At 35.4% G+C, this 18,760-nt stretch overlaps 1 protein-coding gene across 1 annotated transcript; it reads left to right on the top strand.

The window, feature by feature from the left end:
* Positions 1 to 240: 240 nt before the first annotated feature.
* Positions 241 to 1,123, top strand: K441DRAFT_539833 (uncharacterized protein; the record flags this gene model as incomplete). The annotated part of the gene is made up of 2 exons (XM_067642575.1): positions 241 to 448; positions 510 to 1,123. 2 exons carry the CDS (start codon positions 241 to 243, stop codon positions 1,121 to 1,123), a joined length of 822 nt encoding a protein of 273 aa, XP_067508784.1.
* Between the last annotated feature and the right edge of the window lie 17,637 nt (positions 1,124 to 18,760).

Genomic DNA, 18,760 nt, shown 5'->3' on the forward strand with positions numbered 1-18,760 from the left:
CAGCTGTGTCCCTTTTCACTCACAACAGATGCGGATGCGCCGAGCAATGCGTTTCCGGCTGGTCACTTCTCTGTGTCAGCTTAACACGCCTTAGAGTGGCGTGGCTAGATTTGTAGTATGGCAGACTGTCGGGCAAGATAGTAAGTATATATGTGTCTTGTATCTCTTATCTCTTTAGAGAAGTTGGCCATTTGAATGAGGATCTTGTACTAGCTTGAGTATTTTTTCCCTGCGCACATCATGCCCCTCTTATCTCGACAAAGGTTCGAAAGCCTTAAATGTGCTCAGAAATATCTCGCACTGTTTCTCCTGCTTGAAGGTATAGTTAACGCTGCCGCCGTCGCAGGGCCTTCGCCTGTGAAAATTGATGGAGAGTCTGGTAAGCCCGAAGAAGGGAGCTGCGACGTAGATGGGAATCCGGACCTTTACGGATTAGGCGTACGCCTGGGTATGCTTTCACCATATCAAGGGATGTTGTCTCAAGCTCTAACGGGATACTGTATGAATAGGTATCTACTTCCAATGGCTGGGTTCATACCTTTCCAACCTCCTACTCCCCGGCGAAATCTCCACCAACCTCGATGCAAACAGCATCTTCCTCCTTGCGCTCTTCGTGGCTGTTGCAAAAGGCAGCTTCGACCACAGCATCGGCTCTATTGATGCTCTCGTACTTCTCGAACTCTCGTACGGCTATTTCTTCTCTGTGCTTTCGCTATTCGGCTTTCGATCATGTTTCTTCAACCATGACGGAAAAGGAAAGGAGGTCTTCATTTCAACCGTTGGGACGTATCTCCGAATTATGCTTACGGCGGCCGTCTCAGTATATGCTGTCTGGTTCTGGTTCGATGGGGTCGAGGACTTGCAGCAGGCGCCTTGTGAAGAAGTGATATTCTTCTTCGGACAGCTAGAAATCTTGAAGAGTGTCCGAACATTCTTCAAATTCGCGAGCATCGTGTGTCTGATATACTACGGGACAATTGCGCTTGTCGCTTTCGCAATATTGGCGAGATTCGTCTTCCCGGTCCCAGGACGCCGCCAGAAACACTCTGATCTTAGATTCTGGGAATACTTCCGCAGTAAGATCGTCCATCATCCCAAGATGCCGCTGCAACAACGTGGGTAAGGGAATCCTAAATGCCCTCAAACCTCTATTATTATATTTACACATTTTACTAACTAGCATCTCTCAAGGGTCAAAACCCTCATTTACTTCCTCCGCGCTCTGAATTTCGTCTATCTTCTCTGGGCCGCTGTCACGGTCGGACTAACGCTGAACTGGAACCATGTCAAAAACACGACAGGCGGAACCGCGCTCTCAACAACAGGACAACAGCTGCCTACTATAATCGGCGCGTTCACGTTCCTGCGAGTGTTGTGGTTGTTGTGGAAGGTTTGGAGAGAGGTATGTACTATTGTACATTCTCCCAGCTAAAAGACGTTCGCGAAATTTGTAACCATTTTCATGTGCGAGAAACTGATTTATTTTACCTTTGTAGGAGAAGGTAAAGAGTGCCACTGAGGCTGGCGAGGACGGAGAAGAAGTTGATGTCAAGTTGCTGGACTTGGGCAGAGATGGTGAAAGCTACGAGGAAGGCGAGCCGATGTCGACAAAGATGACCAGGACTTTGGGAAAGAATGATACGGCATACAGACCCGTTCCGGTCATAAAGAGCTTAGATTGATTTGGACAACGGTCGAGTAGAAGCGTTATCATCGCTTTTCCACGCCCCGAATTCTCTGCCGCTGCCTTGACCACCTCTTCTGTGATCTGGATCTCATCTTCTGTTTGGTCAAGTAGAAGCGTTATCACTTTTTTATTAAATGAGTTGAGAGCGCAGCTCAGGACGTTAGACTTCTTATTTCTATAGACGGCATATAAATAGACCTAAAGAACGTTAAAGTAATTGCAGTGTGGCCAACAGGCAGCGTCGCTGGCAGCTCGCTGCTGATGTAAGCAGTCAGTTAGCGTACATACAACAGTCAGTCAGCGTACATTTATGCAGCGCGCTAACAGCTTGCTGCTTAAGTGGTAAGGAAGGATCAATTTGGTAGTATTTTGAAGCTTTTTATAGAAGTTGAGGATCTTTAGATATCCGGTTAAAATTCGGGTGGGAAACCTTGGGATATTTATACGAAATTGTATGGTTTTCTCCAAATTCCCTGTCGCGTCTATATACGCGTTTTGTCCACTAAATGTTAACCTTTATTATAATAGGAAAATGCAACGGACTTTATATTTTACCCACTAGTAATATAATAGAGCTTTTTCCTCTACTCCTTCCTTATCTAATTCTTAATCTACGCGTCTATTAAGCTCTTTAGCAGCTTATAGACCTTGCGGATCTACTGCTTCTACTCCCCTTATAATTAAAGACACGTCCAAACTAAATAAGTAGAATAACTCTATATTACAAGAACCTCTACTAGCTGGCTAAAACTACGGCTATATATTCCTAATTAACTAAAAGAACCTTTTTCTAGGTAAGTACGGTAGGTTTACTAGTTACTATAAATACCAAGTTATTAATAAGCGGTTGCTTTTAAAGACAGCTTTTATATTATCTATATAGAAGTATAGAGCAGATTTATTTTAGGACGGACTAAAGGGAAAAAAGAGACTTTAGCTATATAAGATCTGCTATCTAGCTTAAAAACCAGCTGCATTACTTATAATTAACGGCATAGATTATATTATTGGCTATTTAAAATTAAAGTATAGTATTATATTAAACCCAAAAAGCTATAGTAATACTCTACGTTAATTAGCTACCCCAGGCCTAATTAATTTAGCTACTTAATCCTCTTTTATACCTAGTGGCAGCGAATAATAGCCATTTTGGGCAGCTAGCTATATATAAGCCTACGTTAATTAGATAGTTCTATAGGATATTATATTTTGGTAGGCTATAAGTACTTATACTCGCGCGTTACTAATATTTAACCGCCCTTATATATAGGAATGTCTGGTAAGCTTATATACGTTACTAAGCAGCTAGATAAAATCTGCCTTTAAACGCTAAAGCCTTAATATTAAAAACCTCCTTATTGCCTTACAAAGTAAAATTTACCTTAGCTATAATATCTGGACGTTGATAAATAGCATATTACTACTTAGCGTAGTAGCTTACTTAATTAACAAAGGTAGTAAGCTCTAATTAATCTTTATAGAACTCCCGCGAATATAAGGCTCGTATACCGCTAAGAATATAATAATAGCTTTAGCAGCAGTTATTTAGAAGTATTAATTTAAATATAAGCTTAGCTACTTAATAGCTAATAATACTACTAATAATAATAAACTCTATAAGCACCTTTCTAAAAGCCTCTTTATACCAAAAAGGGACCGATTCTGGTATATTAGACATATTCTAAACCTTACTATTAAGGCCCTAATATACGGTAAAGGCGTTAGTAAGCTTAAATGCTTATTAATTAGTATAAGCAATAAGGTTAAATTTAACCTTATACGGCAGAGAGGCGCCGTTAGTAAGGTTTATAATATTATTAAATATATTATGCGATCTACGGCTCGTTATAAGGACTTTACTAAGAATTAAACTTAAGCCTATATTAAGGACGAGCTCTTTAATTAAGCTAAACTTATACTTATTAAAGATAGAGGCGCTTAATAGAACTTTACCTACTATATACTTTACTAGGCGCTATTTCTTAAGAAAGAAATTAATAAATATTTACTCTTTTAGAGGAAGCCCTTTAATAATAGCTACAACCTTATATAGGACTTTTTTACTATAGAGGATTAGGCGGAAGTTAAGCAGCTTATTAAGATCTTAAAGCCCTTTATACCAGCTACTAAACGTATAAAGGGTAACGCTAATAACTTTAGGCTTAAGGGCTTATATAGAGCTCTATAGGAGTTAATTATAAATATAGAACTTCTTTACTAGGTCCTTATACGAACTTAATAGAGCCTTAAAAATAAAAATAAAATCTTTATTAAATCCGGCACCAATATAGCTCTATAGAAGCTTAATAAGTATTTTAATAAGATAAGGCTTAAGAGCCCGCACTACTTTATTACAGTTATTTTCCATCCCTCTCTTAAACGTGCCTATTTTTATAATAAGTGGAAATAATAGCTATAGTAGTAGAAGTACGCCGAGCGGTATATGGAAACAGTATTTAATAACTATATTAATAAGTAAGTTAATAAGGAAGATAAGGAGGTAGTTAAGTTATAATATAGGAAGGTTCCTTGCATACCTAGCGATAATTTAGGCAACAAATATTTGTAGTCTCTACTAGTTAACAAGAACCTTACTTTCTTACATTCGTAGAAGCGAATTAAGTTTACTACTAAGCTCAATTGCTACTACAACGCAGGCCTTAAACTTATTAAGATCTATAATAAGAACAGTAGTAAGGTAAACAATATAACGAAGCCTTATAGTAAGAACTACGGTGGACTTATTAATGGGCTAGGTATATAGGTAAACAAGAAATTAATAATATAATAATAACTAGTAGAGTAGTTACCTGATAGATTAACTCTAATTATATTCTAAGATTTACTATAAAGAGGAGAACTATTTAGGTAAGGACTGTAGTCCTTTAAATATATAATACTACGCCTAAGAAATATATTAAGTACGTTAGGATATCGCGTTCCTACGTTTCTACATTCCTACGTTTTAAACTTATAACGTAATTAGCCATATAACTTGGTTACCCCTTATCCTATAACTTAATTAGTTCTAACGCCTCCCATACTGTCTTAACTAACCCATTTATATCTCTTCTTAGTAGCCATACTACTCCCGATATAAGGTCTGTAACAAATAACGTCCTTCTAAATCCTCTTAATTAGTAGATTATAACTGGTTAAGTACTCTATCTAATCCTCGCCAAGATCGCCCCAGATCTATTTTCTATACTAGTAATAAGCTCTACTTATAAACGAGCTTTTAGTTAAGCTAAGAAGGTTATTATTAATAAATATAATAAGCTTATAGCCGATATAATTAAAGCAGATTAATATTAGAAGTAGTAGCTTCTTAAAGGTCTTTTATCAAGTAGCTTAATTAACTATATTAGCTCTAATGGCGCCTTAGCTATACTTTAGCTAATAAATTTAAATACTAACCTAATTGGCTATAAGTTAAATATAGCGGTAGAAATACTAGCTAAGATAAGTAGATTTATTAAAGCTTGTTTCTTAATAGAGCCTAACTTTAAAATAGAGCCCGCTTAACTATTTAATCTAGATCCTTACCTTTGACGTTACTACTAATGTAAATACCTACTTTAAAGCCTACGTGGCGTACCAATCAAAACCAACAATATTTGGATACTATTTAAGGTTAATTTGGGTAGATTTAAGATCGGACAATATTAATATTTGTATATACTAAAGTGCTGCTAAAAATCTAAAATTTAACTTTATAACTCTATTAGATCTATATAAATTACCCAATTAGGATAAGCGCGCTGTTAGCTCTATAGTTAGCGTATATACCTTTCTAGCGAGCGTCCAGCAAGCGACTTAATTGGCCGTAGTTAGTTAGCGGAAGGCGTTATCGCTCGCCGAACGCTGCCTGTTGGCCATATTAAGTAATTGTAAACTAGTAAGAATCTAAGAGCGTTAAGGACGTAAGAGCCTTTATAGGATTTACCAATTTCTACTAACGGTTTATTAATAACTTCTCTGCTCTAGTTTTACCCCTTATAGCTTTAACCTAAAAGGATAAAGCCTTTATCTTTAAGAAAGAATATAAGAAAGCCTTTATTTATTTAAAGGTTATATTTATTACTACACCTATACTTTAATACTTTAACTTGAGCTAAATAAGTATTATAAAAGCTAATTTATCCGACTACGTTATTAGAGGTATTCCATCTTAATATAATAAGGATAGAGTATTATACCCTATAGCATACTTTTTAAAACAACTAAGTCTAGCTAAATATAACTATAAGATCTATAATAAAGAATTGCTAGCTATTATTAGATGCTTTAGGGGTTGTTTAGTTACAACTTTATATTCAATATAGAGGCTCTATATTTAACCAAAACAGAGCTCAAATAATATACGGAACGTTAATCCCCCAACGTAAATTTTAACCCGAGTTTATAAGTAATAAGTCAATTAATTCTAGAGCTTTATTATATAGACTTTAATTAATATATATAGAGATAAGGTTTTCTAGAGGGAGACCCCCTAGGACCCCCCTATATAGAGCTTTTACTTAATTTAGAAGTAGTAGTAAGATTAAGGCGCCTTAGTTACTGCTAGGTAAGGATTTACTACGGTGACCAAGGCGCCCTACTTAAGCTAGGCTTAAGGATTATATTGGTCACGAATCTAGTATATATTTAGACTGCAGAGCTTTAATATAGAGCCCTCTACGTAGGATCTAATATAGTAGATTATAATTCTAATTTAAAGCTTTATATACTAAATATTTTTAATACCTAATAACTAAATCGCCGTATAGCTGGAATTAAAGTAAGTCTACTACCCTAACTTAATTAAATACGTGTATAGGAAGAAATATAACTATATATAAAGATGTCTAATATAATTAAGTAACCATATTATTACCTACTTAGTTTAGACGTATAACAACGCAATAGCTTAGCAATAACGTAATAGCTCAGCGCCGAGTAATAGGAGGGGGGAGGAAGGGGAGGAGATTAGAGGTGGCTCGGCCACTATAAGAAGGTTATAATATTAGTATGATATTAAACTTTAAAAATCGTATCCCAGGAGCTTAATTAAAAACCCCTATATAAAATATTAATAGTGTTTAATTATAGAGCTTTAAACCGGCAGATCTTTTAGGAATGCCTATTATAAGCAGCTCCAAGTATAAAATCTAGAATATTTAATAGTAGTATAAGTATAGGACAGGGGTATATATTTGCGTTCCTAAATAACATTATATAACGCTATTTTTGGGTAATAAAAACCGCCATTAATGTTACTCGACTAACACCTACTAGAGATTCCTCCGTCCTTTCTATCTCCTCCCTTACCCGTCTCCTCGTTCAATATTATCTATATCGCTATATTAACCAATAGATCCCTTAGTAGAGACTAGGGAGGGGTATTAAAGCGCCTCTAGCTCTTATAAGGAGGAAGAAAGAAGAAGAGAGGAAGGTATAGAGGAGGGAGTATTTATAGACGGGAGGAGGCCTATAAATAGGAGATTAGGCAGCCATAATATAGATATTAATATTGCTTAACTGACACCTACTAGACGCCCCTCTATTCTTTCTATATCCTTATTAGATGCTATTTATATTACTACGTTAACTAATAGATCCCTTAGTAGGAACTAGGGAGGGGTATTAGAGCACCTCTAGCTCTTATAAGGAAGAAGAAAGAAGAAAAGAGGAAGGTATAAAGGAGGGAGTATTTATAGACGGGAGGAGGCCTATAAATAGGAGATTAGGCAGCTATAATATAGACATTAATATTGCTTAACTAATACCTACCAGACGCCCCTCCGTCCTTCCTATCTTCTCTCTCGCCTATCTCCTCGTTTAATGCTATCTATATTACTACGTTAACTAATAAATCCCTTAGTAGGGACTAAAGAGGAGTATTAAAGCACCTCTAGCTCTTATAAGGAAGAAGAAAGAAGAGAGAAAGGTATAGAAGAGGGAGTATTTATAGATAGGAGGAGGCCTATAAGTATAGGAGATTAAACAGCTATAATATAGCTATTAACGTTACTTAACTAATACCTACTAGAGGCTCCTCTGTCCTTCCTATCTTTTTTCTCGCTTATCTCCTTATCTAATACTATCTATATTACCACATCAACTAATAAATCCCTTAGTAGGGACTAAGGAGGAGTATTAGAGCACCACCAGCTCTTATAAGGAAGAAGAAAAAAAAAGAGGAAGGTATAGAGGAGGGAGTATTTATAGATAGGAGGAGGCCCTATAAGTATATAATTTAGTAAGTATTAATAGCACGATATTCTTATATAAGATAGGCTTAATTACTTACTAAAATATAGGGTATCTCTATCACTGCAGTGGCTACTATAGTAGTAGAGACGCCTTAAAGATTTAATATAACTAACTACTAAGGCTGTTAATAAGTGGAAGGTAGGCTACCAATATAGTGCAAACAATGTAGTTATTAATATTATTTTAACCTGTTTTTACTTCTAGTATACGCGTAAATCGTCCTTATATTTAGCGTAGAGCTAGTTATAGGTAGTAAGCTAATTTAGGTCTAGCTTTGCTATTAATATAGCTGTAGGTAGTATATCCCTTAGTATAGGTCAATTTAGTAGTTCTATGTTACGGAACGCGGGCAATAGCTACAGAGCGTATGTATTTAAGAAGTCTATAAGACGTTACGCAATCAATTGTAAGGGTCAAGGGCGTAAGGAGGTGATATACCTACGCGTAGCTGATATAAGCTATACGCGAGGTGTATATAAGAGCACGGGGCTCTCCTATGGAGGCCCCTATAGTGGGGTTCCGTAACACTACCCCCCCTCCTATAGAGGCGGAGCTCCGGCGACGCTGTGGTTACTATATATATATAAAAGGGGCACTTAAGGTATAGAAAAGAAGAAAGGGGGGTATTGCTAAAGGTTTAAAACAATGTTATATGATAAGGCTTAGCATCTAAGACAACTTTAACCGCTAGTCGAAGTTCCTGGACATCTTAACGATATTCCAGTTATGTGATCACACTTTACCGCAATCTAATGGCAATTTGCCCTTATGTAGTAATATACAATGGTTTAACTCTATAAGGGCTCCTATAGAGGATTAGGTATAAAATCTCTGCTTAGGCCCGGTTTCTATAGGTTTGTATAGTAAAAGTTACTAATTAGATCCTTTGCATTTTTAAAGTCTTCCTATAGTTGCTATTCTGGCTAATTTATATTAAATCCTATATATATAGCTCTATAATAGAGCTGTCGTCCTTTACCTTTACTAAAGTATTTAGAGTTAATAATTCGTTTAATGGTCTACTCCTTATGGTTCTTATCTTCGTTCTCGTCTCAAATTAGTACTAGTAGGGGTTTAGGCTGTGTCTACCCTAGTAAGGGGTTAGGCTAATAGAGGTGTAGTAGCTATAGGTAAAATATAGGCTATATCCCATAGGTGGCTAGGGTAGGTGGGAGTTCTAGCTTATATACGGCTCCCCTATTAATAACTCGTTTAATTAGATAGGGGCCGAGGTTCTTATAATTAAGTAACTTTATAGGCCTCTATATAGAGATATTGCGTATATCTAGCTATACCTAGTCGCCAACATGCATCTCCGGTGGTGGCGTTCTATAGCGGTTAGCGAAGTAGGCCTACTTTACTTAAGCCCAGGCCATTTCTCCCTTATAGTAGTTGAGTAGATTTTTTATACGGTCTATATGCTAGTTAGCAAGTAGTATCTTAAGGCGTTTTCTATATAGTAGTTTCTTATTAATAGGTTCTAGTGGCTCTATACTAAATTAAGGGTAATAACCCTTATTCGCAAAAAACGGGGTAAGTCCTATAGTGGTTAAGACGTAGTTATTTACTATAAATTTACCTAGTAGGAGGTAATCTACCCAGTCATCTTAACTATAAGCGACTACCTATTATAGGTACACTTTTATACTAGTATTAGCGTTTTCCGGTTACCTAGTAGTTTTATAGTAGAAGAATATAGACATCTTAATAGAGATGCTAAGGCGTTAGCAGATTCGTCTCTATATATTAGAGTTAAATTATATACCTTAGTCGGACGTAATTAAGTTAGGTAACCTATATAGTCAGTAAACTTCGCGGAAAAAGGCGTTAGTAATATCGCTAACGGCTACGCCTTCAGTTAGGACGTAGTGGCGCTCTTTTATAAGTTAGTATATTATTATAAGGATGTTCTTATAGGTACGGCCATATCGTTTATAGGGTAGTAGGTTAATAATAAAATCTATGGCGATATCTGCCTATTGTTGTATAGGTACTAGTAGAGGGTGTAGTAGTCCTTAGTACTTTATATTAAAGGCCTTAGCGCGCTTATAACCGTAGCAGGCGCCTATAAAGCGTTTAACTAAGTCTATCATTTTTAGCCAGAAGTAGTATCGGCTAAGAAGCTTATAGGTTCCTCCTCTACCTAAGTAGCCGCTTAATTAGAGGTCGTGGGCCATTTAGATTAGTTACCGTTGTAAATTTTCTAAGTTAGGGATAAATAGGCAACCTCTATAATAGAGCCTATTCTCTTTTACTTCTAAGGCTACTATATTAATCTAGCCTAAGCTTTAAAGGTTAGTAGGCAGTATACGGGCGCCGGCGGTCTTTACGGCAATAAGTTAATACAGTAATAGGTCAACAGAGGTGTCATATACCGTAGTAATAAGCTCGTTAATTTCGGAAGGTAACTCTAGTTCTATAGTATGAAGCTAAGGTACAGTTGGCTCTATTATAGGTAATATACCTAGGGCCAAATTTCGTACTTTTAGGATCGTCTGTTATTGGAACTAATTATAGGGGTTATCTTTAAACTAAGAAAGGTCCTACAAGCGGCGTGTTAGGCTATTAGGTTTAGTACCTTATACTCCTAGTCTATATATAATTTTAAAGTTAAAACCAGAGAGGAACTTATTCCAATATACTTAGCGTTAGTTTAGCTGCTTTATAGTTATAAAGTACTTAAGGTTGCGATAGTCCGTAAGGACTTCGGTTAGCTAATTAAGCTCTACTAAGGAGAGTTCTAGTTAGAATTCTTTAAACGCTTATATAATTACAAGGAGTTCTTTATTATAGATCTTATAGTTATACTCTTATAGTATAAGCTTAGACAAGTAGAATATGACTAGGTAAAGAAAACCGTTATCACCCATCTAGGAGAAAACGCCTGCATTAACGTGGTCTAAGGAGTCGGTTTTAAGATAGAGTTATCATCCTAGTATAAAGTGGGCTAGGATAGGTGCTTTAGTAAAGGCATTTTTAAGGTCTTAGAACGCCTTCTTATATTTAAGCGTTTAGGTAAAGCGTAAGTGCGTTTTTCTTCCTTTTATAAAAGGCCCTTCGTTCGCATTATTGCTATAAATAGTGCTACTATACCTAAGAAGTTGTGTATAAATTTCTAATAGAAGTTAGCAAAACTAAGGAAGGCTTATATATCCTTAATACAGTTAAGGGCTTACTATTTAGTAATTATACGTACCTTCTTAGGGTCCATACGGACACCCTTAGTAGTAACAATTAGTCTAAGGTATTTTACTTCTGTGACTAAGAATTTATATTTCTTTAAATTAATATAAAGTCCTGCGTCCCTAAGGCGCTATAGGACCTTTTAAACGTGTTCGGTATGCTTAAAAGGGTCATTATTATAAATAAGTATATTATCCAGGTACGCAGAGCAGAAGTCATTAAGGTAGTCCCGTAAGGCGTTATTAATATAGCTTTAGAAGATGCCTGGGCCGTTATATACGCCAAAGGGCATAATAGTATATTTAAATTAGCTAAAGCGCAATGCGAATATAGTTTTCTATTTATTACCTTCCCGTATTTAGAGATAGTTAAAGGCGGCGATAATATTAAGCTTAGTATAGATTTTAGCTTAGCTAAGCCGCTTAAGGGTCTCCCGTATAAGCGGTACTAGGTATTAGTTTTTAATTGTAATGGCGTTAAGTCCTTTATAGTTAATATAGAATTAAATACCTCCTTCTAGCTTCTTAGCGAGAAGGATAAGGGCGGCTGCTAATAATATACTAGGATAAATAAACCCTTTGTTAAGGTACTTATTAATATACTTTCTTATAACTAAAAGTTCGTCTTTTAATATTAGGTAGGGTCTCTTATAAGGTAGCGTTTTTCCTTATTTAATATTAATGGCATAGTCATTAGGTTAATATAGGGGGAGTATATCTACGCCCTTTTATAAGCATATATTAATAAAGTTATAGTACCTCTTAGGGAGGAGCTTACGGAGTTCTTCATTAGTAAGTCCTTTTTTAAGTTATATAAACTTCTTAAAGTCTAAAGGTAAAAGTCTATAAAGTTCCGCAGGGGCGTCGTCTTCTAAAAGGTTAACTATGTCTATCTTATTACTATAGAGGACGTAGTCCTATTCTTTATTAAGCTTATATAGTCATAATTAGGAAGCTACAGTAACGGTCTAGCCTTTCCTACGTGCTATACGGTAGAAGGCCGCGGCACTTATATAATAGCAGTTGGTTATAGGTGGGGTAATAAGGGGTTTCTTAGGTTAATATCCTAGTAAGTAAATAAAGGCAGCTAGGCCATATCCTAGGCAAGTCTCTCTATAGTATTTAGAGTTAAAGGTTACTTCTTTCTTTTCCTAGTTAATGGCGGGGTTATATTATTTAAGCTAGCTTATTCCAAGGATAATAGGGTAGTTAGTAAGTAGTATAATATAGGCCCAAAGCTCTTCCTGGTGCCCGTTTATATCTAAGTAGAGTTATACTACGTAGGTAATCTTCTATATGGTATAACTACTATTAGCAAGTTATAGGGCGCGGGCTTTAATAAGGGGTAAGGTAGGCAGGTTATAAGTATACACAAGTTAGGTATCTACAAATTGGTTAATAGCTCCGCAGTTAATTATAGAACGGCTTTTATATTATTTTATAGCAGTAGTTCCTATTATAGGTAAAACTATCTATTTCCGTCCGTTTATCTTTACTAAGTTATCTATTAAGTAGGCCGATATATAGATCCCTCTATTATTAGGGCGTTCCAACCTATAACTTAGGGCTAGGACTTAGCGTTTTCCGCTTCCGTATCCAAGTCTACTACTATTACTACGTCTTTGTTTTATACGGTAGTGGCGCGTAGCAACGTATTTAGTATTTAGGGCATTAGGTTAGGTGTTAGGCGGCAGGTACTAAACCTAGCTATTAGGCAGTTTAGGTTATTATAATAACAGCCTTCTTAACGGCATCTATAACAGCGTCCTAATTTCCGGAGTAGCTCGCGCTCTCCATCTAGGAGTTTTTGCGGAAAGGTTAGTATAGAGAGGTCAATATTGGCTCCAGTGGTACTTAAGGTAGTAAGCGTCGGTAGCTTAGTATATATAGGTTTAGTAGGCCCAGAGGGCTTCTATAGAGAGGTCTTTAAGTAAGGGTTAGTAGTAGCAATCTAATTTAGTTATCGTTTAATCTTTTATAGGGCTGCTACCATCTTATAAATATCGTTGTAGTTATAGCTAGCGGCTGCGTAACTAAGGCGATAAGTAACTTTTTTAAGGAGATCCTTCTAGTTTTTAGTATCGTCTTGGGTAAGGGCTCTGGTATATTCCTAGAATTTAACATAAAACTCGTTAAATAATTTAGTAGGGCTCATCTTTAGGGCATGTAGTTTAGCTTAGTTAGTAGCTAGTAGGTCATAGTCGCGGTATATTAGGTTAAGATCGTTAAGGACTTCTTAGTAAGACTACCACTTCTAGGGGCTACTAATCTCCCATCGGGCGAAGAGTCTGTTAAATAGTATACCCTTTATTCGCCCAATAATATAGCCAATCTTAGTGTCTTCCGTAGGAAAAAGGCAGGCGCTCTAAGTTAGTTTCTCGCGGATTTGCATCTTCTAGTAGCTATATTCCTTATAGTCTCCTTAAAAGACTAGGGGATTAGGGTAACATACGTTAGATCCTACGGTAACAGTTTAGGTCCGATTATTATAGCTTTTATCATCACTGCTTTAGTAGGGGTTCCTATTAGGTAAAGCTACTTAGCGCTAACCCTCTATTAAGCGTTAAGTAGGTGAAGTTGCCAGAGGTATAGAGACTTAGGTAGCATTATATATAGCAAAGAGGTATCTAGCGTTATTATAAATATACTCGTTAAGCTAAGATTATAGGTATTTAATTATGCCTTCTTTTTCAGTAACTGTAGCAATTAGTGCAATCTCATTCTTCTTTAACTGTTAAACGTCGCGTTTAGATACGCGGAGGTCGTCTTTAGTTTCTTAACGTGTGTTATTGGCGAGCGCCTTACGAGCTTATAGGTCTTAGATAATATTGCAATCTTAGGCAGTACGCATCTTAGCTCGTGTAAGCTTTAGGTAGTAATTCTATAAAAGGCGGTAGTATTTATTAGAGTCTCGTGCTACCATTTTTATAAATATCTCGGTATCTCATATTTTGATTTTAATAGGTAGTAGCCCTTCCATTTACTTGTCTATAGTTACATAGTCAATAAAAAATAAGACATTATCAGTGTCTATCTCCTTAAGGGTTAGGGCTAATAAATTAAATTCTCCTAGGATTAATTGGCGTCGTAGGTTAAGTATAGGTATTAGATTATTCTTTAGGTTTAATATAGTAGCTAGTAAGGAATATTATCTTACTATTATGGGTTCCTTGGGAGTATAAAGTGAGGTAATTCATAGACACGCTGCTTTTAGCAGCGCCTGCAGTATTATAAAGACGTAGAATTAGTTATAGGCTAAGCGTTAGTAGTAAAAAAGGCGCAACGTAATGTCACGGAACGCGGGTAATGGCTACAGAGTGTATATATTCAAGGAGTCTACAAGACGTTACGCGATCGATCGTAAGGGTCAAGGGCGTAAGGAGGTGATATACCTACGCGTAGCTGACATAAGCTATACGCGAGGTGTACGCGAGAGCACGGGGCTCTCCTATGGAGGCCCCTGCGGTGGGGTTCCGTGACATTCTAGCTTTAGAAGATTGTTTTTCTTCTTAGATAGGTTAGTATACTACCATACCTCGTTAGTTTTAGCTATATTAGATAATAAAGAACCATTAAATCCAATCGGATGGCTTATTAAGGATAAGGTTAATTTTTAATTTAATAGGTTAGGAAGGGTCCAGGTTAGGGTCTAGCTAGCGTCTTAGTAGAACCTTATTTAGACGTTCTAAACTTTTAATTTAATTTATTAATTCGTTTATTAGTTAGGTACATTTATTAACTAGGGTTAATTATCCGTTCGTTTAATAGGTAAAGAAGCTTAAGACACTATAAAGGTAGTAAAAGTAGTGATTTTTTAAATAAGGTAGTAGATCTAGACTTTAGATTACCAAAATTTAAATAAAAGAAAACTAGAAATTAATTAGGGAAAAAGATAAAAAAAAATTAACTATCCCTTACCAATCTTATTAATATTAGAGGTATAGCCAAGCCTGCTTATAAAGGGCTTTACTAAATATATATAAAACGCTTTATATAGCTACTAGGGTGACTAAGTAAGGCTATAAGGCTAGAAAGAGAGTTCTTAGTTAGGAATCGTTGCAATTATTTATATATTTTTAGAGGTTATATAACTCCTTATATAAGCGACATTTCCGCCCTTTAAAAAAAATCCAAAAAATCCAAAAATTAATTAACGCTATAGACAGCAGCAATATTAATCTAGCAAGACTGCTAATTCTCCCTATATACTATTATATATATATCTAACAGCTCTAGAAGTAGTAAAAAGGTAGAATAAATAGGGGGGTTCAAATTTAGAGAATTGGATTTCGCGGTTAAGCTATTTAAAAATTAGGAAACTAAGACAAATGCTATATTCTCCGCTTACCTCTAAGCTAGTACATAATTTCCTATTTAGGAAAAGTCGTTTATAAGTAGTTACTACTACCTCCGTACAAAATCTTCTTATTATACCTTTTTAGTCTTACTTATAGATAATTAAAATCGTTCTATATTAAACCCACATTTAAATATAAGCCCTAAAAGCTTTTTAAATTATAAGATTGCTATATAGGTTAGCCTAGTTATTTTATCCTTTTCCTTAATATCTAGAACTACCTAATTAAGTATTAGGCCCTAGCTTTTATATACAGTAAGAGTAAAAGCCAAAGTAATTAGAAATTAACGCTATAAGTAAAAGCCTCTTATACCCTCCTATTTACAAAGTATAGAAAATATAGGGACGACTTTCTTACTATCTAACTAAGTAAATAGGGCAGGTCCGTTATACCTATCTACTACAATTAGTAATAACTAAGGCTAGTCCTTTTTAATATCCGCGTATCCCTTCTATATAACATCTTTAACTATACTAATAGTACCGTTTACTAAGCCTAGTTTAACCCAGATATTCTATATTAGTATTACTTTTACGCTAATACATAGGACTAGACTCTCTATAGTATTGCACTAATTAGGAGTAACTTTCCGCATACCTACACCAATATTAACTAACTTAATAGCCACCACTAGCTGTAAAAGGTCGCGAAGCTAAGTAGTGTTATACTTACCTATAGTAGCGCGTATGCTATATAGCCGAATTACGTTATTAAAGCCCGCAACCTTATTAGTGGATAGGCCCTACTTACACCTAGTTAAAAGAAGCCTCTAGGTTAAATTACTTATAAAATTACTATATAGCTCTATAAGGGCGGTCCTAAATACAAAGCTCTTAGCGTTATTACTACCCTACCGCATAACTTAATCTAGGATAGTAGTTTAGTTAATTGCCTTATAGGCTCCTTTTCTATAGCTAGTAAGCTCTAACAGCCTAGCGGGTAGATTGCTATATAAGGCCGCCTAATTTATAGGGGGAAGCTAATAGAAATCGCCTACTAGCAAGATGTTTAAGCCTTTAAAGTAGTTGTTATTACGCACAAAATATATTTAATAGAGGCGGCGATTAATCTAAGCTAGATATACTTACCTAATTATAGATTTCTTATTAAGGACAAGATAGTAAATATCCTTAAAAGCTTATTATAGAGGCGTAAGACCAATAGTAGGTAATTCCTTAAACGGGTAGTTTACTAGCAACCTTAATAGATTATATATAGTTCTGCCGTTAATATTAAAGGCAGCTACCCTAGTAGGGGCCGCTTAAGCTAATAGCATTAGCTTATTATTAGCCCTTACTATATTATAGAGCGTAGTAAAGAGGACAGTAATAAGATATAATTTGCCGGTTCCTGCCTCTCTATTAATATTAATCTATAATAGGAAGGGGCTAAGGCCTACTTAGATCTGCCTATAGTAATTAACTATAATATTATAGATATAACGCTAGCCTAGTTATAAGGAGGATAGAGTTACTATTTAGGATAGGCGGCTCTATAGTAGAGGCTATAGCCGTACTTCCTACTAATAAGTCCTCTTATTAAGCTGCGGGTACGTACCTCAATATATACTTTAGTCGTAGTTATAATTAAGCTCCCTATTACTAAGCCTGTCAGGATCTTTAATTTTAACTTTATTAGTATTTTAAATGCGGGCATACAGGGCCTTAAAGGACTAGTATAGCTCTAAGTCGTTTGCGAAATCGCCTTTAAACTTATTAATATTATCAGCAGTTTTATAACCTTCCTTTAGTTTCTAATTATAGAAGTAGTTAAGTAGGTGCTAATAAGAGTTAATATAAGCCTAATAGGAAGCCATATAATTAGGGGCCCCGAATCTATTAGTATAAGTAGCCACATTCTTATACTCCCTCTATAGATAATAAAGAATAAGCTTTATACGGTAGAACTTAAGATACTATAAATAAAAAGGATCGCCTTTATATCGCGGAAAGTATAATATAACTTAAGGCCTTGCTCTTAGTCGATGCTTATAAGTAGAGTAATTAAAATAGAGTAAAAAATTAAGGAAAGTAACGTCCTCTACCATATCTAGGCAGCGCTTATATTTCTTATAGTTAGACAGTCTATACCCTCTTAGTTACCTATCCTTAAGCTTATATATAGCGCTTTAATCATCCTCCTAGCGGCAGTTTAAAGTTACTATATTCCTTAAGCCTTTAGAAAAGGAAATGTTAAAAAGTAGATAATATACCTCCTACGCTAACTAATTACGTTTAGCAATAAGCTTATTTATAAACTTAGCTACTACCAAACTAAAGGTATAAAGACTGTTGGCGTGCAGCTATACTAATTAGAGTAACTCCTAGTAGAAAGTTAACCTTTTCTCTTCCTTGCTGTAATATTTGCCTATATAGTTAACTATTACTAATATGCTTATAGCGGGCGATATATTAATATTTGCCATCTACGCTAATATTATAGCTGCATTATAGCCATTAAGAAGCTTATTGTTACGCTATAAACAGAACGTCTAATAATATAGATTTTAATCCTTTAATATAGCGGCCTTATCGCGGAGAAAGCGTAGAAAGTAAAAGCGGTACTTCTTTACCCTAGCGAAGCCTTTCTTTAATCTTAAGTAGTAAGATTTAGTGTAATTATAGTGCTGTTAAAATTAATTAAAGCAGGCGGTAAGAAGCTTACTAGTATTAAGCTATTCTTTATAGCTAAAAGCAAAAGGATATTACAAATTAGGAGGCCTAGATTAATTAGGATTTATTACAGATATAAAAGTAGCCCAGTGCTTAGCAAAAGCCGCCCTTAATTCACCAGTTAACGGATCTAGCTTTAGGGCTATTAAACTCTATAAGAAGCTATATATATAGCCGCTACCTTACACCTACTACTTATATTAGGACTAAAAGTTAGTACTATTAAATAGACCTATAAGTATATACTTCCTAAACAGATTAAAGCGGCAATATAGCCAGTAAGTAGCAATATATAGATTATTATTAAAATTCTAAAAAGCAATCTAGTAGCGTTAAGCCTTATTAGTAGCCTTATACTCGTTAAATAGAGGCATATAAGAGTATAGATTATACCAATATAAATTAGTAGCGCTAAGTGTAAAGAATAGAGACCCGCTTTTAATATTTTTAGTATAAGCTATAAGCTTATTCCTCTTCTGCTTCTAGTAGGGCCTAGTGCCCTTAAGCTTCCATATATACTATATAATCTTATTTAAAACCTAGTTACCCCTACTACTATTTATAAGATTATTAAGCTTATCTAAAGATAGACTATTTTTATTTAAT

Source organism: Cenococcum geophilum, assembly GCF_001692895.1.
Source record: "Cenococcum geophilum 1.58 unplaced genomic scaffold K441scaffold_4, whole genome shotgun sequence".
Taxonomy (NCBI): Eukaryota; Fungi; Ascomycota; class Dothideomycetes; order Gloniales; family Gloniaceae; genus Cenococcum; species Cenococcum geophilum.